Source organism: Trachurus japonicus, chromosome 2 (assembly GCF_045865225.1).
Source record: "Trachurus japonicus isolate A0001 chromosome 2, Traja_1.0".
In the NCBI taxonomy this organism is placed as follows: domain Eukaryota; kingdom Metazoa; phylum Chordata; class Actinopteri; order Carangiformes; family Carangidae; genus Trachurus; species Trachurus japonicus.
Genome location: NC_140908.1, coordinates 4,267,215 through 4,293,900, shown reverse-complemented (window position 1 = coordinate 4,293,900; position 26,686 = coordinate 4,267,215). Strand labels below are relative to the sequence as shown.

General features: G+C 42.4%; 2 protein-coding genes across 8 annotated transcripts in view; one reads left to right on the top strand and one right to left on the bottom strand.

The window, feature by feature from the left end:
* Positions 1–1,229: 1,229 nt before the first annotated feature.
* tubgcp3 (tubulin gamma complex component 3) lies at positions 1,230–19,290 on the bottom strand. The gene is made up of 23 exons (XM_085796379.1): positions 19,100–19,290; positions 17,832–17,939; positions 17,155–17,222; positions 16,300–16,377; positions 15,988–16,196; positions 15,099–15,280; positions 13,682–13,794; positions 12,784–12,909; positions 12,629–12,697; positions 11,906–12,038; positions 11,640–11,806; positions 10,267–10,377; positions 9,999–10,107; positions 9,250–9,439; positions 7,686–7,821; positions 7,541–7,609; positions 7,287–7,422; positions 6,454–6,542; positions 5,875–6,006; positions 5,006–5,146; positions 4,747–4,863; positions 4,559–4,653; positions 1,230–3,616 (listed from the first exon to the last, which is right to left on the bottom strand). Exons 1-23 carry the CDS (start codon positions 19,173–19,175, stop codon positions 3,550–3,552), a joined length of 2,721 nt encoding a protein of 906 aa, XP_085652505.1. The 5' UTR covers positions 19,176–19,290; the 3' UTR covers positions 1,230–3,549.
* A 2,711-nt stretch (positions 19,291–22,001) lies between these two features.
* The window catches only part of atp11a (ATPase phospholipid transporting 11A), a 50,248-nt gene continuing 45,563 nt past the window's right edge, over positions 22,002–26,686 (top strand). For all 7 annotated transcript variants that reach the window (XM_085796330.1, XM_085796321.1, XM_085796311.1 and 4 more), the window contains exon 1: positions 22,002–22,177. In XM_085796330.1, the coding sequence (XP_085652456.1) occupies positions 22,133–22,177 (45 nt within the window). In that variant the 5' untranslated portion in view covers positions 22,002–22,132. The remainder of the gene's footprint in view (positions 22,178–26,686) is intronic.

Below are 26,686 nucleotides of genomic sequence, written 5' to 3'. Positions count from 1 at the left end.
ACACACATAAAATTCGGTACACATATGTATTATACCCAGATATACAAAAAATCCTCTTGACCTCATGACCTCAACCCAACAGGAAGTCGGCCATTTTGGTTTTGATTTTTCCCGCCTAAACTTAACTCCTCCCACAGAATTTGCCTGATCAAGTTCAAATTAGGTACACCACATCTCCAGACCTAGCTGAGCTTATCTTGTGCTCCGTGAGTCCGTAGGTCAAAGGGCGTGGCTGCCTGTGCTCAACAGACTTTGGCGTTCTCGCCATGTCCATACGAGTGGCTCTCACGCCCACATACTTCATCCAATCAACTTCAAACTTGCTGGACATGATGTTGGCTCCGCCCTGAACGTCCCGATATATTAACTTCCCACGTAACTCATAGCGCCCCCCGGTGGTAACAGGAAGTGTACTAAAATTTGGAAAATGTACATACTTTGCCCCATCAACTTCATTCCACTTCTAAAACATGCAGAACCAGTTGGTGAAGCTACATTATGAAGACTGTGAAGCTACGAGTAATGGCGTCCGTGTGGCGACGCGGCGACCATTCCTCGCCATGACAATACGTTTGCCCTTTGGATGGCTTCATTGAACTTGTATCAACATGAAAATTGGTACACAGGTCCAGGGTCACGACCTCAACGTTTCCATATGCTGGTAGGCGATCTCACTCATTCGCCCCCTAGTGGAAACAGGAAGTGCCATATTTTACATCAACATTGTCCGATTTCCACGAAACTTCACATGTGTGATGAGGGACTGACCCTGAACACACCTGCACGCATCCCATTACTGCCCCCTGGTGGACGAACCTTTAACTGCTCATAATTCCTTCATGCTTTGTCCGATTCACTCCAAACTTCACATGAGTGATGAGGGGCCGTCCCTGAACGCACCTACCCACAACTGCTTAGCGCCACCTGGTGGATGAACGAAGCATTGCAGCCCCGACATGCCTCAGGCCCCGCGGTGGCATGGGCGAGCGAGGGCCCGCCATCGCCGCTTGCGGCTTTAATTTGAGTTATGATTGAATAAAATGTGAATAAAAGGATTAAGAAAATCTTTGCAGGTCAGATGAAGGAAGATCTTTAGATTACTATTTTTATTATCTTTTATCTTCTATTACCAGTAGGTGGCAGTAAGTGAAAGGAAATTCATCCAGACGCAACACTGCTTCAAGTAAAGTTGAAAATCAAACACACACACACACACAGATTGAAAAAAAACAAAACAAAAACATTTTATTAAAGAAGAAGCGGGATGGTTCGATTCCCTATATTCTATACATCATGTGCTATACAATGCAGAAGACAGACAGAGAGTGAAGGAGTGCTGACCCCGGTTCAGTTTGGTGTTCAGAAAGCAGTTAGACTGGTCTAGTGACCATATGCAGCACCGATTAGTTCACTAACAATAGAAATAAAACCAGGCCTGGAGCTACACACACTCTGCACACATCCACTTACAACATGTGTGTGTGTGTTTGTGTGTGAGTCCAGGGCTGATGTTGGAGGGCATCTGTGTACCGTACATGCTGCTAAGTGTAAAGAGAGAGTTCCCAAAACCTGAAGTTTAGTTGAAGTTGTTATTGGAGGAGTAAACAACCCCCCATCTGAGCAGCACTGCATGAAAAAACTAACAAAATATAAATCTCTACCTCTGGATTATACTGTAGTACAGGTGAGGACAGACTGCAACACCGTGAGGAAGCACGCACAGGTCTTAGATTGTATTTCGATTCAAGTTTGTTAGTAAGTTAACCTTTAAAATACAAGTGCAATGTGTTTATTACTGTATTTATCTAGTTTTTGTTATAGAAACATCTGCTCCCTGACCCTGGATCAGCGCTCACAGCTGTTCACATGGAAATGATTGTATCACTTGATGATTAAAATGCTACTTGGTTTTTCAGTCTCAAACCTTTTTCTTTAGCCTTGTTCTACAGCGAAAAGCATCTGAATGTCAACTATAAAAAAAGAAATCCAGCAAATACTCATGTCCTATGAAAGCAATTAAGATTTTGGAGCCAAAGCAAAGGCAAAAAGATTTCACTCCAGTCTTCAGATTTGTGCCATAACAAGGGTTGATTGTGTGTAGTTTGGGCTAATGGCTTCTCTCTCAGCCTGTGGCTTCACATTTCAGAATATATGATCAAATCCAAAGGTTTTAATGGTTTCTACATTTTAAAATGAACAACCATTAAGGGGCTTCTACTTCTCTGCTGAACCACTCCCACCTGAATACTGCCAGTAAACCTCATAATAACACAAACAACACTCATTTTTCTCACTTATAATGTGGGACTATAGACTCGTTTCAGAAAATAAACTTAACATTTATAACCATTAAAGTTCTTTCTGATTTAGTCCTATGTACAATATTTAAAAGGAACTGAAATATCTGTCGTTTTTTTTATTATTTATGCAGTGACAAGAAGAAGTGAGGTTGTTGTGGTTGTCGTGAGGATTGTTCTTTTTTTTTTTTTTCTGTCGACACGATATCCGTCTCTCACACAGATGTAAAAGCACACACGCTGCACACCGAGCAGAGAAACAGAGGGAAAACACTTAAGATACGTGACATTCTTTATATCGGTCTGTAACATCTCGCTGGTTTCCTATGTCTTAGAAATGTGATGATAAACAAGAAACTATTAGGGTATAAAAACAAAAAAAAAAGCTTTTTGTCTGTGTGTGTGTTGTGTATGTTCATGAGAGGACAGCTGACCTGATGTGATAAAAACCCTGGATTTCAAGGAGGGTGGAGAGCTAGGGTTAGACCGATATCCCACATTGACCATAAATATTAAATATTTGTTGAAGGTGTCCCAACTGTGTCAGCACCTTCATAATAATAATAATAATAGTAATAATAAACCTGCTGTTGTGGAATAACTGCAGTAAAAATGATCCCAATTAATCATTTTAATACCTGCTACGAATACAAAATTGAAAAAGGTATCAATATCGGACCCATATCCGTCGAACCCTAGCGAGAGGATGCAAAGCCACAGGTGTACAGACAAGTGCATATATACACACACACATACAACGATTTTTGCATAAACTCTATGTACATACATTATGTGTGTTGGGACTAGATTTGGCAACCACGCTGGGAGAAAAGGGTTTTTTTTCTCCTCGTTAATAAGGCATGCCATGGGAGGTGGCCCTGTGTGAGTCTGACAGCAGCGTTTTGTCTCCAACGCAAACTTAACTCCGTATTTTTGCGGTTTCCTTCCTCGCCGAGCGCTGAGCAGACGTGGGCTCGCTGTCACGGCGAGCTCTTTAATTAAAAAAAAAGCCGTTTGATTGACTGGACTTTCGTTCGTTTTGACTTCACCGGAGCTCCTCTCTGCTGTGATGTCATCACTTGGTGACGTTTCGGAAACAGCGCTGGATGGATCGCTACCTCCAAGGCATGACATCATCTCCACGCGAAGTTTGCTGGTTGGCTGGCCGCCCCCTCTCGTCTCTGTGATGTCACACCCCATGCTCCAATGACCGGGAGTGTCGCTCGTCGACGCCGCCGTCGTCGTCTTCCAGTCACATGTTTGACGGTCGACGCCCTCGGGTGGCGCCGAGGGAAGCTCGCAGCCTTGGTTCTCTGGCCCTGCAGAGCGACAAACAACAGGTTTGTTTTACTGCGCCGACATTTCCAGCGTGTTCACAACAAGAAACGCTGTCAGGCTTTAATGAGGCTATTTTCTGCTAGACTGGTTTTTAAAGAGGCCACTTGAAGAGTAAAGAACAACCCTCATTAAACCACAGTTTGTAATAACACACTGTGACATTTAAATATCTGGTGTTTCTCCTATAGACCTGGGTTCCCTGCAGCCATATCATGTAAAACCCATGGTCACAAACCTTGGTGTAAAAATGGACAGTGGTTATGGATGTGAAAAGATCAAAATTACTCAATAAACTCTTATTTTTGGCCAGAAATGTTATGTTATTTAATTGGATGAGTGAGAAACCTCCCACTGTAACTCAGTGGTACAAAGAAATGTTCGGAGTTGTTCCTATGGAGAGACTAAGCGCCAAATTAAAAGGAAATGACAACACTTTTATGGACATATGGTGTCCTCTAATGGATTACCTGCCTAAGGATCTAAGTGAAATTATCCAGAGGGGAACACTGGATTACTAAGAAATACTTCTTAACAGGTACAAGGACATATTTTTCTTGATTTGTTGATAGGTTGTTGTTTTATTCATTTATTTTTTATCTTATTTCATTCTTTTCTCTTCATTTGAATTTTGCTTATTCATTTTCTGCCCTAGCTCAGACCACTACTTAATGATGTATGCTTATATCATGCATTGTTGATATGTAAATTCAGAAAATAAAATAAAAAGCTGCATCTTGTGTGGCCTCTGTTTGTCTTTTATTGTATTTTACTATATTTCTTAGTGTTTTATCTGATCTTTATGTTTTTCTTAGTGCTTTTATATGCTTTAAATTTACTGTATTTTAAAATGTGCTATATAAATAAAGTGGATTGAATTGGACATGATGTTTTTACTGCTTGTGACCAGTGTTCCTCTACTCTACCTGTAGTGTTCATTGAAGTCCAGCCTGAAGCTGAGGAAACGCAGGCTCTCATCTGGACTGGTCATCAGCAGCACCAGGAACTGCTGGACGATGCTCTGCAGAAAAAAGAGGAGATTTTATTACATTACATGGACTGAATATGAGTGAGTGAGTGAGTGAGTGAGAGCTGCTCGTGGAGGCGTCTGTACCTGGTAGAAGTGGGTGAGAATGCGCAGCTGCGAGCGCATCTTTGGTATGGTCTCCTGGAACTCCTGAATCCTCTTCTTCTCCTCCGCTTCCTGCTCGGCCGTCACTCCCCACTGACCCTGAATCGGCGGCGGGAGAGAAAAGACACAGATTTTAGAGTAAAAATATCACACCTTTCAGTGCTCTTGTGTTCCCAGCATCCCACTCTTCTTCTCGCCGGCGGCCCAGAAACCTCGATTCCATCCCTCTTCCTCTCCTCACCTCCTCTTCTCTCCTCTGCTTCCTCTCCTCGTACTGCAGGCGGAGGGTGAGCTCCTCCAGCGCCGAGCGGTACAGAGAGTCCTGGGCGCTCTGAAACTCTATGATCTGATCGAATATGGCCCGCAGCTGGTTCAGAAGAGACTGAGGAAAGAAAACAACAATCAGTCACAAAAATCAAATATCAATGTCAAAATATAATCACATTACTAATTATTTATACAAAATATTTAAGTATCTATTAAAAGATGACCAATTATTAATCCCCCAGGGGAAGTGTTTGAAATATTCAAGTCATTATCAGTATTTAGACGTGTATGTGATACTGTTTTGACTTTTGTTTTTTTTGTTTTGTCTTCTGCACTTCTTTGTTGTTAGTAATAATAATAATAATAAATATTTTATTTGAATAGGGACAGTGCATATTAATGAACATTGGTATAAAAAAATTCTGCAGTAAATATGCCAGATTACAGCCGAGCCGCTAATTTACGTCCGTTTGCACTATTATTGCATTGTATTATAATTGTTTTCACTATTGTAAAGCACATTGAGTTTGCCTTGTGCATGAAATGTGCTTTATAAATAAAAATCGATTGATTGATTGATTAATTGTCATCTGTACCAAATGTTTAAGTTCATTTTAATCATTTTTTTAAATTACAAATGACACTCTAGCGTTTAAATTCCTACCAATTCAATGTTACGTATGCACCAGTATCTGTGCATTTACCTTCACTTTGGCGCACATCTGATACATAATAAATAACAATAATTGTGGTGTTTAATACCGTGATTAATTGTGGAAACAAGTACATCTGGCTATCTGCTGTGATAAATCCATTACAAATTAAACAGTGTGTGTGTGTTACCCTGCTGTTATTGTCCAGCAGGCATCTGGAGATGATGGTGTCCAGGAAGACGTCGTGGGCAGCGATGATGTGGTCGAGGTCCTGAGCCTGCTGCACTTTGTTCCACAGTTCGTCCCAGGAGCACTCCAGCACCTGCACACACACACACACACATATACACAGGAAATATACATACATAGGAAACGACATTAAACGAAGATCAGATATCACAGAGTCAGTGTCGTCCTCTGATGTAACGGTGGCGCCTCCTTGTCCACAGTCGATATGTTTTTCTTATTATTATTCTTATAATTATTTTATCTCATGAGCAGAGAAATCTTTACTTCAGTTCTGCTCATTGATTTTCAGTCCGACTTAAACAAACAAAAAAAAAAAACCACACACACACACACAACCTCATCAGTCTGACTTTCAGCTGAATCGTTTGGCAACGGGCCCGGACTTGAACCGGCAACCTTCTAACTTCCTTTCCAAGGATGCCGTAGATCTGAATCATCATGCAGCGCTGCGTTTAACAGACACAGCAGATCGCTCTCTCCGCTCTGCGCTGATGTTTTACAGCCTCGCTAATGGTCTGACCTCGAAGGTGATGTAGTACTGCATCTGGTGGATGAAGTGGACCATCTCCGAGGCCAGGATGTGGCACTGGTGCAGGACGCCCGACAGCTCTGCAGGAAGAAGGAGCAGGAACAAAACACTCAGAAACAATACAGACAGCAAAGTGTGTTAAAGGACAATTCCAGGCAAATTCAACTTGGGGCTGTATTTTCCTATCATCTTAGGTCTAAAAGAAGGAATCTGAAAAATTTCAGTTTAATTGCTCCTGTTTTGCGGTAGTTGTGTCCACTCTGGGAGCGGATTGAAGTTCTGCTGCTTAGGCTGTTTACATCCCTCAAAGCCGTGATTTTTTTTCACACAGACAGCGTCAGGTGGCTACTCAAACATGCACCGAGAAGTCTGTTTACTTCAAGCAAGTCAAGAGTTGATATTCCTGTGTTTATGACACAAACGGGAGCTTTCCGACTGCACGTGAACACACCGAGCGCCTCAACTTGGGTCTCGCGTGAGACTCCGAGAATTTGGATTAGATCTAGTTTTACAAACATGTCTGCTTGCTTGAAGTAAATAAACTTCTGGGTGCATGTTTGAGTAGCCATCTGACGCTGTCTGTGGAAAAAAAATGCGGCTTTGAGGGATTTTAACAGACTAAGCAACGGAACTTCCATCCGCTCCCATTCATCGCTGCGGTGGCGATGCGGGGAGAGACACAACTACCGCAAAACAGGAGACATTACACTGGAAATCTTCAGATTCCTTCTTTTAGACCTAAAATGTTAGGAAAATACAGCCCGAGTTGAATTTGCCCGGAATTGTCCTTTAACGCTGAAGTAAAGGCTAAGGAGTTCACGTACCAGGCATGGTTTTGAGCAGCTTGGCGTTGCACATCTGTCCCTTCCAGATGTCAGTCAGCGTGTACTCCATCCTCTTCGCCCGCCACAGGAAATTAAACACACGCAGGTAGTGGCCCATGCACTCCCTCGTAAACACCTACACACACACACACACACACACACACACACACACACACAGATAGCACACATGACTTCTTTCTGCAGAGATAAAAAAAAAAATCCAATATGTTGCAAACTGCACGAGAAGGCGTTACCGTAGCGATAGGTCCGTCAACATGGTAGTCCAGACTGAAAACATCCCAGCCCGTATCACCAGGAGACACCTGGAGACAGTTAATGACATGATAAGGACACTGCCTTCACACACACACAGTCCCAAAACACACACACACACTTTACCTCCAGCAGACGGACGTCGAGCCTCTTGAGGATCTCTGCGTTGTCGAACTGGGCGTTGGTGGCTCTGACGGCGGTTTCTAGGATACCGGTCAGGTTGTGTTGGTACAGCGTGGTGGCGGGACGAGCCAGCTCCGGTCTGGGACAGAACACATGAAGATGAGGCGCAGTTCCAATGCAGCGTTATGTATGTGGTTTAGTAGCAGGGCTGTACAGTGCCAGCGTTTCACTCGCGTATGCGCCTAAAAGTAGATTGTGTGAGTAGAAAAAATAAAAAAGGGATTCTCATTTTGCTCCTAAAATAAATCCACGCAAAGTGGATCAAACTAGAGTAAACTTTCTTTATACAAAACGACTATGATCCAAGTCCTGCTGTGGAGCGAGCAGTAGGCCCAATGATGGCACTGTATGTGTGTACGTTGTTTGACTGTTAATAATAAAATTGAGCTATTTAAAGGGATACTTCACTCAAAATTGATAATTCACCAATCATCTACTCACCGTCATGCCAAGGAAGGGTTTGGAGAACTTTCAGAGTCATCAATCAAAACGCTTTAGGAGTTCCAGGGGGGGTCCGGCTGGTGACGGGTTTTCATATAATGGCGGCGGATAGAGTTCACTTTTGAATGGTCCAAAACACACACTATGAAACATCCAGATACCTCCATAAGTTCGGAAAAAATTAATGTGATCTCTGTTTTTAGCCTTGTTGTAGCAGTAGATAGTAGTGTTTACATCATACATCCAGTGGTTTACAACGATGAACGAACATCTCACAACAAATCTCGTGCAGCCACTGGGAGCTACTGCTACCGGTCAGTACAGACGAGCAGTATGGAGGTATCTGGATGTGTGTGTTTTGGACGAATCACAAGTGAACTCTATCCGCCGCCATTATATGAAAACCCGTTTCCAGCCGGACCCCCCCTGGAACTCCTAAAGCGTTTTGACTGATGACTCTGAAAGTTCTCCAAAACCTTCCTTGGCATGACGGTGAGTAGATGATTGGTGGATTATATAGATTTTGGGTGAAGTATTCCTTTTAAAAAATGTCATAGTGCTCCTAAATGTTAAAGCTGCACTGCAAAAACTCAAATATCTTACCAAGAATATTTGTCTTATTTCTAGTCAAGATGTCATTTCTAGTCAAAACAAATCTCATTATACTTAAAACAAGAAACATCACATAAAAAGTAGCTTGTTTGTAGACACCTTTTTACTTATTTCAAACATATTTTCACTTGAAATAAGTAAAAAAAAAAATCTGATAGTGGAGCAAGTTTTTCTTCCACAATACAAACACAAAAAAGCTGCTTTCATTGGCAGATTTTTCTACTTATTTCAAGTGAAAATTTGTTTGAAACAAGTGAAAATTATCTACAAACATGTACATTTTTAGGTGATGAGTCTTATTTTAAGTGGAAAGAGATTAGTTTTGACTAGAAATGAGACATTTTGACAAGAAAAAGGACAAATATTCTTGGAAAGATTTTGAGTTTTTGCAGTGTGAGCGTGCAGCCCTGAGCAGCTGTGTGATGGAAGAAAAAGAGCAGGTGCTGTTGCTGACTTGAGCAGGTCCATGAGGTGGCGGATGAAGTCTCCCTGGCCCAGCAGCAGGTATCTCCTCATGGCCTGCAGGTGCTCCAGCAGCAGGTAGTTGCGGTTGAGGACGTCCAGCAGGTACTTGCTGGTGTCGAAGTAGGCGGCGTCGATCTTCTCCTGGAACGCCCCCTCCAGGTCGGACAGCAGCTCTGCCGCTACGAAAACGAGAAAAACGGTTCGTGCTCGCTTTACTGGCAACACTCTGATCTAAATCTAGTGTCAAATACATCAAATAACCACAACCATCACTTCAAAAAAATGTAATAATGTCTTAAATGTGCGACTGCGGACTCGGAGTGAACCACACAAACAACCAAGAAAGTGAGCGTCAGTCATGTCATGTCCTTTAAACAGATGCGGATCTAACCGGTCCAGGCTGAATCAATAGAACAGAGCTAAGTATACATCTTTCTTTCCACTTGATGGTCAGAAGCAGAGGAGGACGAGGCCGGAGGACGGTAAGAGCATCGATCTCAACGTAACAATATCAATACCAAGAGGACAAAATAAAAAAAAGAAAAGAGGCCTCTCATTGGTCAATACTGTTAGTCCACTTGATTCAATAATAACGCTGGAGGAAAAAATAAAAAAGTGGCAATAAAGCCAGTAAAACCATCTCAGCTGCAACATGAGCACATTGTGTGTTATTATTGCTTCTCCTTGATGTCTTAAAAATCTAAATTATACTCATAAACCAAAAGCACAGACTCTTACCGTCTTTCGGTGTGTCTGCAGACTTGGACGCCGGCGTGATTTTGCCCGGCGGCGTTCTGTCATGACAAACCTGATGCAGGAAGTTGATGGATTTACCGATCAGCAGAACCTGGAGGGGAGAGACGATTGGGTTGAGAGAAGAAACTTAAATCAGTAAAACCTGGCACTATGTGGTAGTAGTGATAGAAGTGTGTGTGTGTGTGTGTGTGTGTGTGTGTGTGTGTGTGTGTGTGTGTGTGTGTGTGTGTGTGTGTGTGTGTGTTAATACCTTGCGAGCCTGGTCCATGGTGATGAAAGACGGGATCATAGACTTCCTGAGGGAATACTTGTCGTGCCACAGACGATCAGTCTTCACGTTGGGATCTGACGCTACAAAGAACTACACACACACACACAGTAAAAAACAGTGTCACATCTGATGACATAAAACTCTTTCATTAATTACATATTATTTTATTATGAATGAATCCCCTGAACTTAAAGGGATAGTTCAACATTTTAGCAAACTGGCCCATTGCCATAATCCCTATAGTCATAGCAGTAGGTTTGTTACCTTTAATTGTCGGTGCAAGCTATTTTTAGAACGGCGGAGCAGAGTCGTGAGCTGCTCAGAGCTACGCTACGGAGGCTCATGGGATTTCTTGGTTTCCCTCATCAAACTCATCAAATACACAATCGAACAACTCCACAACGCTCTGGTGGACAAGTTGTGACCTGCACATTCACCACGCTATGAGATAATAACACAACGTTACAAGATTGAGTTGCTTTAGAGGGAAATGCAGAGACTGCTTGATGAAAAACTGCCCCCGACGGGAACGCGCATCAGCGGTTTTGCATGAATTTCCCTCTAAAACAACTCTGTCTGGTAACGTTGTGTTATTATCTCATAGCGTGGTGAATGTGCAGGTCACAACTTGTCCACCAGAGAGTTGTGGAGTTGTTGGATTGTGTATTTGATGAGTGAATAGTGAATACAGACTTTCATAGATGGGGCGTATCGGCTGTGACAGAGGTTTTCATCCTTTGTCACTTTCACTTAGATCGTCCATTTACTTTCAGAGTCGACGCTGGTACACAGGCCTCTAATGGCCACGCTGAAGGCTGCGTTCTCTGTGTACACTGATACATTTATGAATCATCTCTGACTGTCAACTTCAGCAGGAATCCACCTTTAAAAAACACTTTTTGGCTTGGATAAAATAAAAAAATCCTACATTTAATCCAATCTGCTTTATTAATTATTTGAGCTTTTAATTTGTAATTTGCTTGGAATAATGATGTAAATTTACCATCCTGACTTCCTGTTCTTTTACAGACTGTGTAAAAGGTTTGATCTAGTTGGTAATTTCCCTCCTGAAAGGTGCAATATAATTATTGTCTGTGTTTTTTCTTAAACCCCAGAGCACTTAAGAGCAGAGCGTGGCGGCGATAACTAATGGTTAAATGCCTGGACACATAAATACAGAGAGAAGGAGCGAGCAGGGGGAGAAATAAAGGAGAAACATCCATCACCAGGTTCTCCATTACACTCCTCTCATCAGTTCTCATTTGAGAAGCTGTCCTCCCTCTCTTTCTCTCTGGGGTCAGCGGAGTTTAAGAGAACAATTTCCACAACTAAAACCAGTTTTCATTGTGTACCTCGTGGTAGGTGTCTTCCAGCTCTCCGTCGTAGATCCACCTGTAGAGGAAGTTGAGGATGGGGTTGGACACCAGGCTGAGGATGTGCTGAACCAGCGCTCTCATCTGTGGGTCTCCTGTTTTCCCGTAGGCGTGGACGGCCGAGGCCAGCTCGCCCCCCTTCCGACCTGAACGCAACCACACATAAACAGATAAATAAACACATACACACCACAAACCGCCACACCAGAACATGTCGTTTGAACCCACAGTGAACCCAGTCTCACCTTGGCAATAGTCGACCAGCGCGGCCAGAGTCTTGAGCCGGACTTTGGGGTCGTACATCCAGACCAGCAGCCTCCGGAGCGTCAGGCTGCTCTCGGTGCACACCGTCACGCCCTGTTCATCCTCCACCTGCAACTGGATCACACAGATTTGGGTCAATCTCAGCTATCTCACTATACTCCATCTCTTATACCCTGCCCGTCCAAAAAAAACAGTCACTACTTGGATTGAACTAAGCTAATAGGTCAGAGCTTCCCATTGGATAATTACTGCATGGATGATTATGTTTCAGCTGGCAACAACTTATTTAACCCTAACTGATGCAGTCTCATTTCTTAAACAACCATGTTGGAAGACGCATCCTGTGTTAATCTGTTTCAGAAAGGTCAAATTATTGACATGAATCAAGCAAATAAAACATCTAAGGAGATTTATGAGACTGAAATTGAGTGAAGAACTGTCTGACGTATTATTAAAAACTGGAAGGAGAGTGGGAAACCATCATCTTCAAGGAAGAACGAGTCCAGACCTGAACCCCATTGAAAATCTTTGAAAAATGAATGCAACTCTGGATGGAAATAAATGTTGTGACATTGCAGAAGTTTACTGAAACGATGCCACAGCGAATGCGTGCTGTAAACAAAGCTAAAGGCGAAATATTAGAGTGTGTGACTTTTATTTTTTGGACGGGCAGCTTGTGCACATCATCACGTCTCTGTGAGCACCTGGGAGTGGAGGACAGACAGCAGCCGGTAGTACTCCTTCAGCTCCTGGTGGAGGGAGGCACAGAAGCTCTGAGGACACAGAGGGGACAGAGGGTTAGGGTTTGTTTGTTTTTTTAAAAAAAGGAGGATGATAGCAACACATGCCGATTACACACCTGTCCCACTAGGCCGAAGGCGCGGTCGAGGCTCCTGGCGTCCGTGTACTTCCTGACTTTGTTGTGGAGCCAGCCCAGCTCGGCCAGTCGGCTGCTGGTGTCCCTCAGGGACTTGCACAGCACCACCTGGTGAGGCACCAATGATGAGGATTAAACAAAAAAAAAGAGCCAATCTTTTGTGCAGCTTGAGCTTTTCCTTTCATAGTAATACAATTAGCGATTCAGAAACTGATGCTATAACCCAGATGGAGCTGCCTACGTCCTGGACATTATCATCATTTACATAACGTACCCACTATAACTGGCTCGGCCTCCCCCTCACTGCAAGAGTTCACCTTTAATGATGCATTACATTTTCATTTATTAACAAAAACCTCTTTACAGGGACGTTAAGTGGCCGGAGGAGGAGTCCAGAGCTTCTCCATCCTTTGTCTCTGGTGTCTGTGGCTCTCAGCTTGACCATAAGTCTATGTTTAGCACCACTGAGAGAATATGGGACAGGCTGCGTCTCAGAGCGGAGCGAAGGAGAACTGACAGCAGAGAGGGGAAGAAAGGAGAGCAGAGGGAGGTCGATGTGGTTCAGAGCCAAAGAGCTCCTTATTGATCCGTTTGAATGTTTCTTTTGAAGTCCAATCAACAACAACGACCGACTTGATTTCATCTCATCTGCTCTGAATATGTGACGACCTTCTCTTCAGATCTGCTTCATCACAAAGCCTCGGCTCCTGCTCGTGTTGCAGACGGTGCAACAGACGTGTGTGAGCTTTAACGCTGTTCTCTGAGGTTACTCTGGGTAAAGTGTTGTGTGTGTGTGTGTGTGTGTGTGTGTGTGTGCGAGAGCCGCTGAACTGATTAGTCCATTAAAAGCTTTACAAGCCTCGACGCGGTGCTCAGGTACCTTGCCGTCTATCTTGTAGCAGTTCTCCTGGGCGCTCATCTTGATGAACTTGCCATCGATTCCCTGGAAGACGTAGAGGATGTCTCGCACCAGCGCCGCCTCGCTCACCTCGCCTACACAGCCAGAGGACGAGAGGACGGAGGCGTTACTATACATTAAAAACACACAGCATGTCATCTCAGCTTGGACTAGAAACACTGGAGTTACAGTGAAAGTCTGGGTTGTATATGAAATATATAAATAGCGTCGGTTTTAACGTGATGGAGCTGAACTTCCCTTCACCTTCAGCTGTTAACGTTGTTTGTTTGAACTCCAGGGGAAGAAACTTAGCTATAAAATCCAGGAACATATGAAATGTTGGTGGTGGAATAAACATTTCTTTGCAAAACAAAACAAAACTCAAATTCAAGCATCAGAACAGATTTTGTGAATGAGTGAATCATATTCCAGAAGCTATTTAGTTTATCGCAGTGCAAGAACATGTGCATTAATGTTTTGCATGAATTTATAATTAGTTTCTTTGATTTCATTGCTCGTAAATGGGAAGTGTGTTCGTTTGCAGATGTTCTGGCAAAGCATTTTCATCCAGTGTTATTGCTTTTAGTAAGGTAGGGAAGCTTGAATGGCATCCTTTAATTAAGATATCGTATAAATCTCTAATTTTGCCTTTGATTGTAACTGAGTTTATGAGTATATCTTCCAATTCAGACTAGGAATGTCACGATTACAGATTTTCTTAGTATGATTATTGTCAGAGAAATAATTACGGTATTACGATTATCACGATTATTATGCATTAATTAATTTCACAACACTATGAATGTGTAAAATCAAATATAGTCAAAATATAATTACATTACTCATTGTTTACACAAAATATTTCAAGTATCTATTAATATATGACCAATTATTAATCCCCCAGGGGAAGCGTTTGAAATATTCAGGTCATAAATCGTCATCTATACCAAATGTTTACGTTTATTTAAATTGTTTTTTGTTTTATTTTGTTGTTATTTTTAAATACAAATGACACACTAACATCTAAATTCCTACCAATTCAATGTTACGTTAAATAAATGGACCAGTATCTGAGCATTCACCTTTATTTTGGCGCCACATCTGCCGATACGTTCCGACATCATCTTTTTGGGAAAGTGACGGTATTTATGAATCTTTACGATTAATTAATTGTGGCGTTTAATACCGCGATTAATTGTGAAAACAACTAATCGTGACATCCCTAATTCAGACACTTCAAAGTTGAGCTTTTTTCCATTAGTGAGTGGGCGTAAAACGCACTGGATTTGCATAAACTTCAAAAAATCCGAGTTTGGAATGTTATATTCTGCTTTTAACTTGAGGAATGATTTTAAGTTGCATGTTTTTCCGTCGTTTTGAGTGGATAAACATCACTCACCGCCTGCGTCGCCATCCCGGCGGGGACGGAGCGCTCTGCTGGACAGAGCCGGGGGCCCGAGCGGCAGCCGGGCGCTGGGCGGGGCCAGAGCCGAGTTAGGGGAGGAGCTGACAGGAAGGGCCCACGCCAGCCGGGAGCCGAGAGGTTGACCAGCACCTCCAGCTGCAGACGGAGGGGGTTGACTGAAACACAAACACACACACACACACACGTCATTTAATAAAAATAAAAGAGCAACTGGAATAAAATAATAAAACAAAACCTCTTAGCCCGATAGTGAGGTGTTCTCTCAACCACCACCTGAACATGTGGAAGAACAACAAAGCCAGTCTTTGCATAATTAAAGCACACACTTTGTTTTTTATGGGGTATACAATTACAATTCAATGCCGTGAGACGTTTTTTTTTTTTTAAAGTTTGGAGTCCAGAGTTGGCCTTTCATGATTAAAAGGTGAGCTCTGACAGCTCAATGCTCACTTGTAACCGTAGGCCCCGTGCATTATTAATAAGGATAAATGGAATTAAATGGCCTCCGAGTGACTCATAAACCAGATTTAAACGAGGTCGAGCTGAGAAGAAGCTTCATTTGCTGGTGATAATCGACGCTGCGGCAGATAAGTGGCCATGTTCTCTCCTCAGCCGTTGAGGAGACACAGAGGAAGTGGGATGAGTCTATAATCAGAAACACTAGACGCCTATTTTGACATTTAAAAAAAGAAAAAAGAGTGTGCACATTATTTTGTATATTTAGGTATCGACAGAGCAGGACGTTCACAGTTTGTTTAATGCATCTGGAGCTGAATAAAGTGCATCCATTAAGATGCAGTAAAACTATTGACAGAGTGTGGAGGAGGAGGAGGAGGAGGAGGAGGAGGAGAACAGTCCTCACCCCGCCATCAGCGACTGTGGCGTCGGCGAGGGCCCGTTCAGCGTGTACACTCCCAGACTGGAGATACCGCTGGTGCCCACGCTGGCCGACAGCCCGCCGCTGCGCTCGCCGTAGCCCAGCGCCAGGCTCTGAGGCCGGGTGCAGTAGAAGGGCGTGGAGTGGGCGTCCCGGGGGAGCGCCTGGGCAAACAGAGCGCCATAGTTGCCAACCTGGGGGAGGACAGGAAGACAGATTAGGTGAGGTGAGGGTCCAGAGTCAGTTGGACCTTCATGCTTTCATGAGTACGTGTGTGTGTGTGTGTGTGTCTCTCACCCTGCTGGACGGTTTCCGAGGGTCTTCAGAGAGGCTGAGCAGCAGGTAGAGGACAGACCAGCGGTGCTTCAGAACACCCTGACAAACAGGAAACACAACATCATCATTATAATAATAAAAAAAAACATATGTGAGAATGATAATGTGTTCTGATTTAAAGGGATAGTTCAACATTTTGGCAAATTGGCCCATTGCCATAATCCCTATAGTCTTAGCAGTAGGTTCGTTACCTTTAATTGTCGGTGCAAGCTATTTTTAGAACGGCGGAGCAGAGCCGTGAGCTGCTCAGAGCTACGCTACGGAGACTCATGGGATTTCTTGGTTTCCCTCATCAAACTCATCAAATACACAATCCAACAACTCCACAACGCTCTGGTGGACAAGTTGTGACCTGCACATTCACCACGCTATGAGATAATAACAGAACGTTACCAGACAGAGTTGTGTTAGAGGGAAATACAGAGACTGCTTGATGAAAAACTGCCTCCAACGGGAACATGCATCAGCGGTTTTGCATGAATTTCCCTCTAAAACAACTCTGTCTGGTAACGTTGTGTTATTATCTCATAGCGTGGTGAATGTGCAGGTCACAACTTGTCCACCAGAGCGTTTTGGAGTTGTTGGATTGTGTATTTGATGAGTTTGATGAGGGAAACCAAGAAATCCCATGAGCCTCCGTAGCGTAGCTCTGAGCAGCTCACGGCTCTGCTCCGCCGTTCTAAAAATAGCTTGCACCGACAATTAAAGGTAACAAACCGACTCCTAAAACTATAGGGATTATGGCAATGGGTCAAATTACCAAAATGTTGAACTATCCCTTTAAACAAGACGCTGGTCATTAACACAAACACTGACCTGTGTCTGAAGTTTTCTGTGCAGCTCTGAGAACAGGGCAGCATCAGCTTCTCTCCTCTGCTTCAGCACTGCAACAGCATCAAGACAGACAGACGGTCAGTCAGCTGGGATCAAACCTCTGACTACCAGATGTGTGTGTGTGTGTGTGTGTGTGTGTGTGTGTGTGTGTGTGTGTGTGTGTGTGTCACAGCTGCGTGACAAATGGCCTTTCCATGGGCTGCTTCTGGAATAAATCCACTCACATGAGCAAAACTCGCGTGATTTAAGTTAAAACCCCCCAACTATATCTGATTTAAACACATCGGGAATCAATACATTTACTCAGTCAGCAGCTGGATTACTGTAACTCAGTAAATACTTAATCAAACTTCCAATAAGTAGGGATAAATAAAACATCGCCTCTGTACAGTAAGTGCTGCGCTATTTGTGTTTCTAGCTCAGATCAATGTTTTCCCACTAATGGTGCCACCTTGGCCACTATCAAAGTCCACTGGGATTCGCTATTATGGTGCAATAAAGATTTTTGACTTTTAAAGCGCACAAAAGGACACAACACATTTACCTTTGATGCAATGGAAGTGCCACAAAGACTAAACTAAGTGTTATACTGCAGGTAAACGATGGATAATGAGTTGTAGCAGATCTGCTTCAGTGCGACTGTGTCACATGTCACTTACATTCCTTCTTGATCTTCTCCGACACCAGGAACTCGTCCCGTTCAATAGTGGGGGCGTAGTTGCTGCCGATGACTCGCACTGCGTACTGGAACTGGTGAGCAACTTCAGCTGCAGAAACAAACCATAATAACAATCACTAAAGGTCTAAAAAGCAATCAGTTATGGATCAGGGAGATTTTGCTGCTATTACTTCACATTTATTCCAGTCAGTTGTTTCAAACTGCTGGAGATGCACAGTTTAAATCTTATTAAAACTTATAATGGTGTAAATGGGTTATTGCTTTGGGAATGATGGGAGATCATTAGTGAGGCTATAACACTCACTCGCAAAATTACAGCTATTTGTCCTGTCAACACTGCAAGATGGTTGTTGGTGCGTAGTGCCTATGTGTGTGATTTATTTTATTTAGAGTTTTTAATCTATTATTAATTCTTTGTTGTGTTATTTCTGCACCAATGGGATTGCAACCAATTTCTTTGTACTTGTGCAATGACAAGTCTAAAAAGTGCAAAGATTTGTTGTCTGGTGATGTGTGACTGATATAAGTTACATTGGCTCGTATTGATATGTAATCTGATCAACCATTGCTATCTCATCCTTTTGAGATGCCTGCATCCATGCATCCAGCCCGCAGGCCTGCAGCTAGCAGGACACGAGTCAGTGCATCCACGCAACAGCAGCCACGCAAACAGTGCATTGATGAGCATCCCAGCTCACTGGGCTGGCATGTTTGTGAGGAGCTACCATGCGGATCAAAACAAAGCTAAAGGTGCATTACAACAGCAACAGCTGGTGGAGTCGCATGTAGCTGCATAGCATGCTAAACCAAGCCCATTGGCTGACAGTTGCGCAGACCTAGCATCACTCCTTCCCACTACACTACACTAAACGATAAAATAATTATTAATCAATATCAGCCTGATATGAGGCTGCTATAACAATAATATGTCCTTCTTAACATCGGGATATGTGCACCGTAACTTCAGTTTCCTGCTACATCTCTTAGCAGGATATAGCAGGTAAAGCTAGCGCCAGATGTGCCATTAAAATTTACATTATCAATACATGTATCGATGCCCGCTCAGAGGATTATACACCGAATTGTTCAATAAATGATAAAGATTCAGTTTATGTTTCTACCTTTAGGGGTAAAAACACGTATGGTTAGCAATGTGGAGAGAAACGTCAAAGTGCCGGTTTTTATGAATGAGGTTTTAGCTTTGACGTCTCAGCTAACGTTAACGTTCACCGATGATGACGTCGGTACCTTCGCTTTTCCCCGTGACTCTGCAGCAGAGGCTCTGGAGCAGCACGTTGGGAGATTTCTGGTCCAGGGTCGCCATGACTTGATTGTTGCCCCCGTAGATGGTTAAAACACCTCCAAATAGATAATGCGAACTATTAACTCCAGTCTCCCGCTATGAGCGACGCCATTTTGACAAGTTGGGTCAAGCTGGCGCGAGGCAGGAAGAACATGAACGCAGATGACGCCACGTTCCCTTCAAAGTAAAAGCACCGATTTCCCCCACTTTTGATTATGAAAAAAAAAACTTGCAAGAGGATTTCAATAGCAAATGGAGGTTATTTAGTAGTTGCAAGTAATTTATGCAAAAAGCCTCATAATGTCAGAAATAAAAGAGAAACCGTGGATGACTTCTTTTACAGATATGTCTGCCATAAAACTATCAGGGGAAGATAAATACTTTGACATTGATATTTAATTATTAATGTCCATAGCCAATTATGAATGGATATTAGGCCAGCGAAATAAGACAAAGTTGATTATGTATATAAAAAAAGCCCATTTACAGTGCAATTCAAAAAGCTCAGCGAGTTCAGCTTTTTTTTTTTTTTTTGGCAGTGAAATCTGTGCCACTGATGTGACTTGTGCCACAAAAACGTGTGTAAAGAGGTCCTACTGGTCTGAATAATATACAAACATCAAAATTATTCCAGAAAGCAGGACACAGAGACTTTGTCAATAAAAAAATGTTATTGGTTTAAAAACAAAAAGACCTGAATGCCTATTATGGGGTCATCCCTATGTTCCCACAGCCCTATGTTCCCTCAGCCCTATGTTCCCTCATTTCTAACTTTTGTTGTCACTGAAAATTAGGCCCTATGTTCCCTCAGCCCTTTGGTCCCACCATTGGTTGGGTTTAGGCAATGAAGAAAGGAGTTGGTTAAGTTTAGTAAAAAGACCAGGTAGAGGCTAGTCAGGCCAGGTAGAGAGAGTCCAGAGGGAACATAGGGCTGAGGGAACATAGTGTATATAAGAGTAAAGCTTCAAAATAAAACAAATTCAATTCAAATGCCTTCATGTTACTTACTATGCTTTTCGATTAGGCTTTACTGTGAAAACCTTGACCGGATATGGTCGTTGTTAATGTTGCGACTTTGACGCGTGTGTTTCAACTGAACCCGCCGAAAAGCGTCTCCAGGAAACAGTCGTTGGACAAATGAATGAAAACATTTCCCTCCGGAAACAAAGCACCGTGGACCGTGGTTCTGACCTGAATCTGACCTCACTCAACATTTACAGGGATTGGTGCGATAATTCACTATTATTTATTTATAAACTCCAGACTAGATAGGCCCAAACAAAAATAATTTAACTTAAGAGAAAAGCTATTTATTCTATTTTTTGTTTTGCTTTTCTAATCTGTTTATATAGGCTACTAGTTGCACATAATCAGATTTTAAAATAAATGTAAAACAAATATGTTTGAAATGGCATTTCCATGGCTGTTAGGCTAGCCTTTGGTGTTTCTGGAATAAATCCATTCACATGAGCAAAACTCACGTGATTTAAATTAAACCCAACTACATCTGATTTAATCTAACTGGGAATCAATAAATTTAGATTTACTCAGTCAGTAGCTCTATTACTGTGAATCAGTTAGCCTAATACTTTATCAAACTTCACAGTTTTTTTTTCTATTTTATTTTATTTTATTTTTGCCTTTCTAATCTTTTTATATAGTTGCACACAATAATCAATTATCAGACTTTACAATAAATAGGCTATAAAAATTTGTTTGTATATATGTGTGTTTCTGACAAAAGCTGTCAAAAATAAAACATGTTGGATGGTTTTTTTTTCAAACTTTATTGTTTTCAAAATGTACATTCATTCTCAAACAGGAAAACTGTTGCATTCTCTTTTTTTCAAAGACATTACTATTCTTACAATTTAAAAAAATAGAAAATTAAATCTACAAGGCTTGGCACTGAATAAGTAAACAGCTATTTTAAATGCGTGAAAAAAAATAAAATAAAAGATATAACACAAGTTGAAGGCATTGTACTTATTGGGACTCTTCACAAATAAACAAATTACATCGTATTGCAATTTCCATCATACCATTAATTTTTTCATTTCCATCTGCCAGTAAATATAAGGAACTAAAAGATTTGTTTAGTTCATTTTTAAAACAGATTATTGACGGGGATTTACTTTTCCATTTACAACAGTGTATATGGTATTTGCCCAAAAGTAATACTATATTCAACAAATTTGACATTTCCTAAGGGGGCATCTCATGTTGGATGGTAATAATGGTAGGCCTACATTTGTGGACACATGGACTGTCACTGTTGATTTTCTCTTTGGGACAAACAAATCACTCTCCTAATTAACTGAAACATCCAATCAATTACACCCCCCCTCCCCATCCTCCTCCCCCTCAAATAGGCCTAAATAGGCCTAAATAAATAAATAAATAAATAAAACAGAGCACCACAACGCGCATGCGCTCCCCTCCCAGTCCCACCACCACCACCACCACCACCACCACCACCTGGCTGCTGTGACGTAGCTCAGTTGAAAGTAAAGCTCCTTTGGCTGCGGCGCGAGGCAAGGAGATTATTGGTAGGCTCCGCGCGCGAGGAGGAGGAGGAGGAGGAGGAGGGGGGAGCGCGAGCGAGGCGGACAGACTAGAGAAATGAGTTTGATGTCAGTGGTGGAGGAGGAGCAGCACCTGTCCGTACCTGCAGGGACTGTCCCGAAACTGTAGTAAAAGACACGGAGACAGAGACACAGAGACTCCTCCTGTCCACAAAGTCTCTCCCTGCGCATTGTTTAGTTTACCTACACGGACCAAGACGAGGCTTTTTCTTTTTCTTTTTTAGTTTAGTTTTGTTTTCAAATCCAGGAAGAAGACAAGACAAGACAAGACAGGAGGAGAGAAAAGTCATGGACAGGGGAGGAGATTTAAAAAGAAGCTAGCGTCCACAGTGAACAAGAAACCCGGAGAAACACGAGTCGGAGCGAAGGAGGGAGCCGAGAAGGAGGAACAGGATGGGGATGGATTTCAGCACTCTTCGGAACCTCATCAGCAGATATGTAAGTTTGTATTATTATTATTTACATCGAGCTGCTTTTCGACACCGAGAAGTCAGCTTTTTTTGGTTTTGTTTTATCCTCACTGATGGTCTCAAATTCCGCCGAAGCAGCTACTCATCCGGATTAAGTTTCACTCAGGAGAGGAAACTCACTGGGAAAGGAATTTATGACATTCAATGACAATGACTTTTAATTTGATAGGAAGTTACAGTTTAGTCTTCAAAAGTGTTATTTCTGTAAATAAATATAGGTAGTGCATACTGTGAATCAATGAAACCACACCCAACTCTGACTTTATCCACACATTTACAACTTTTTTAGTGAATTGTCCATTAATTAACTACTTTTTTGTATTTGTTTTAGTAAAAACTACTATTTTTGACTCAGTACATTAGTATTTGTTTTAGTAAAAACTACTATTTTTGACTCAGTACAAATGCAGTATGGTCCTATAAGTGGTTCTTGTAGTAAGCAGTGACTTTTAGATGGGCAGACAAGTTCTGTGTTAGAATATAGTTTGTTTTTAGTTTTTTAGTAAGATCTTTTGCACATATTAATTCTCCTATGGCAGCCATCTGAAGATATTATTGCTAAATGAATAAAAGTGTGTGTATTGCACATAGATGTCTAACACGCCAGCCGTCACCTTCAGTCAACAAACCACTTTGGGCGCTGTAATAGTGAAAGGTGGAGTCTCTAAAGGTTATTACCAGGAGTAGACGGCTGTATAAGTTCATGACCAAACATGCTGAGATAGAAACGTTGGATGTCAAAGTTTAAAAACAAAACAGAGCAGATGAAGTTGGTGCACTTCCTGGTTCCCAGCTCTGATCAGAATAAGAATATACAATTAAACGCTGCTGAGCTCATTGATTTCAAATGAAGCAGCTTCACTCTCATCCATTACGCTGCCTCTTCCAGTTGAACACCACTACAAATGGAGCAGCCAGTCACATGAATTATGTAATCCAGTTGTTTTCTCCCTGCTAAGTCCGATCGATGGGCAGCAGTGGAGCAGCCGGCCTTGTATGCTATATGGCTGTGGCTTGCATTAGGCTCCACGGTAATGTGTTTGACAATAATCCAGCCCGGCTCACACACACGAGACGAGAGAGAGAGACGGTGGCGAGGTTTATACACTATACTCGGGCTACACGCTCAGCTGAGGCTTAGATATGGCCTCCCAACTGTTGCAAATGGCTGATTAAATAAAATCCCTGCTGCGTGGAGGCTGAAATGGAGCCTTAAAAGTGAGGAGCCTGCAGAGACGAGCCTAGGATGTGGGATGTTGATGAGGTCTGCTGCTGTAATTGATCTGGATAACTGCTTTAGACAAATGGGTTAGGGTTAAATTGATTGTATTGCCATTGCAAGGAGAAGAAAAAAAGAAAAAGGAGAAGAGACTGCTGAATACTTGAGATTAGGGCGAGGAGCATTTATCTGTTTGTCAATACCAGGCTTTTTCCTTTTCTTTCTGAGCCGTGTGGGACAGTCTGATGAAGGATTCGTCTTCTGACCGCGTCCGTAAAATGAAACTAATCATCAGATTTAAAAGCCTAATATATCAATTTGCTGAGCTCTAAAGAATTTCCAGCATCACGTGAAATGTCAGTGATGGCTGGCTCGTCGTTAAGGAAAGGAAATACGCCTCCCAGTCCCCGCATCTCGCAGGAGGAAGCCATCAATACAGCATCACTGTCAGTCTCCAAAGCATTTCTGTACAATGTTACATATGCAACACACTCTTTGTTGCATGATTCAATTTCCACTTTACAGCAGATTTGTTTTGCAGAAGAGACGTGTTGCAAATCCCTTCCAATGCAACGTAGTTCTCCTCTTGCAGAAGGTTTCTAATGATCAGTACTTGAGTTTTTATTAGTGTCTGTTTCCCAGGAAGCAGTGCGCTGCGTGGGCTGACAGTCGTGGTGCTTCAGGCGTGTTGAGATTCGTAGACTCTCCATGAGATAACGAGGTGTGATCCAAAACACAAACAGATCTTTGTGGCGTGATAAATATCCAGGTAATTTCATCACAACCCAAGAATAAACAAAACTGAATCCACACCGTTTAATCTCAAAACGCTCATTTGTAGCCTACGTCTCCACCAGACACTATATTCTCCTTTCCATTGCATTCCAGGATAATGTGTTTTCATATCTGATTTACTAGCGTTTAAAAAAGAGACTATACAGTTCCAGTGTTGAGGCCGATGTGTGGATGTTAAGCTAAATTGCCAGGTTGAAGATAGCTGAGGTCACGTTGGACACCAGTTCTTCTCCCTGTGGTCTTTGAAATCCAAGTCTCTCCAGTCGCTGCCATCCCTGATCAAGTACAAAGGCAGAAGATGTTATATAAGCCCTATCGCTCTCTTTTTGAAAGCATAACATGTAGAGTTGTAATCTTTGCGGCTGTCACTCTTGTCCAGGCTGAATGAGAACAAAATGTAATCACAGTGACGTGCAGGGGCGCCCAGACCTAGTGTACTTGTACTGTATATATGCAGCACTCGCCTCCCTTCCCCTCCACTTTAAAAGAACCAGTTATGGCTGTTTGAATTGTGTCGAGCTTATTAATAGCTCTGTGCAGCCAGAAGAAACTGTTTTTTTTTTTCCCCATCTCAGCTCGTTTTTAAGAATTAATCCATTTTAGAAATCTACCTGTATCTGTTTGATGGTGTCAGATTCACCAACCTGACACATAATCTGGTTAATAAAAAATAAAAAAAGACTGGTTTCCTGATGGTTAGCCCACAGTTTAGTGCCTGTATCTGTGTCACAGCCATAAACATCCGTTTTTAATATAAAAAGAAGGTCATTTAAGAACGCGTTCTGTTCTGAAGTTATTTCCAGAACCATAAAAGACTCTTTCTCTCTGCGCTGCTTGATTATTTTTAACCTGTTTCTCGAGCTGCGACTGTTGTTCGCAATCCAGGTCAGAACTGACGCATCTCTGAGCTGTTTTTTTTTGCTGAAAACACAAAAACAGAAAATGCACTGTTTGCAATATTAGAATTAAAACAGTGGACCCTGACAGTGACATATTAAAGCATGGATTAACCTTTGTGCATTGTTTGAAAAAGTGACGTTTCTGTTGTAAAGTTCTTCTATCTTGAATATATATGAGCTAATTAAAAGCTGCAGCACCAGTTTGTGAACTTGAAGATTGTGTGTGTGTGTGTGTGTTGAGGTCTGTTGAAGAAGCCGGGCAGCATTCCTGTGCTGTGCTGACTAATCTGTGTATTCCCGGACAGGAAGTGCCTCCTCTCTCCCTCCGTCTGGCTTCCTGCCTTCCCACATAGTGGATTAAAGGGTTACTGGTGTTCACTATATGGCTTCTCCCGCTTAATCCACTTTACTGCAATACTTTCAAATCTAAGCCAATCACTGATCCCCTTACTGCTTATGTCCCTTCTAATTGGTGCATACTGTAGGTCTGGTGCAGAGTGAGTGAACACTAGTGCATATTGTTGCCTGTGTGGTGTGTTAACAGTGTGTAGCTGGTTCTCGCTGCAGGCCGGTGAGGTGAGGTGAGGCGGTGGAACAGAGTAGTAGCCGGGTGACGCAGAGGGCAGAGGATCACATGAACTCCTCGGCGCTGCCTGGTTGTCAATAATTCATCAGCACACACACACAGGCTGACAATGTAGGCTGACGTTTATGGAGCCACAGGCAACCCAAAGTACATGCATGATGGAGAATTACTACTACTTTAAAGGGATAGCTCAACATTTTGGCAAATTGGCCCAAATTGGCCCATTGCTACTGTATAATCCCTATAGTTACCTTTAATTGTTGGTGCAAGCTATTTTTAGAGCGGCGGAGCAGAGCCGTGAGCTGCTCAGAGCTACGCTACGAAACGCTATGAAATAATAACACAACGTTACCAGACAGAGTTGTTTTAGAGGTGAATTCATGCAAAACCACTGATGCATGTTCCCGTTGGAGGCAGTTTTTCATCAATCAGTCTCTGCATTTACCTCTAAAACAACTCTGTCTGGTAACGTTCTGTTATTATCTCATAGCGTGGTGAATGTGCAGGTCACAACTTGTCCACCAGAGCGTTTTGGAGTTGTTGGATTGTGTATTTGATGAGTTTGATGAGGGAAACCAAGAAATCCCATGAGTGTCCGTAGCGTAGCGTAGCGTTCTACAAATAGCTTGCACCGACAATTAAAGGTGACGAACCTACTGCTATGACTATAGGGATGAACTATCCCTTTAATATATTGGTCTTTGATTGTGCATCGTTGTGTAGCTGCACAATGAAACATGCCCAGTGTGTGTGTGTGTATGTGTATGTGTGTGTGCAAACAGCAGCAGGTTTCCTCATGCTAATCATTTAACACCTGCCCGTCCATTCTGTCCACAGGGTTAACCTCTTTACCTGGAGGGATTTACAGTCCTGGCTCTTTCTCTAATCCACCCAGTGTTGGGTTTGTCTGCTGTTGGTTTAAAAAAAAAAAAAAAAAATCAAATTTCAGCTTCACATTTAAAGAAAAGAAAAAGAAAA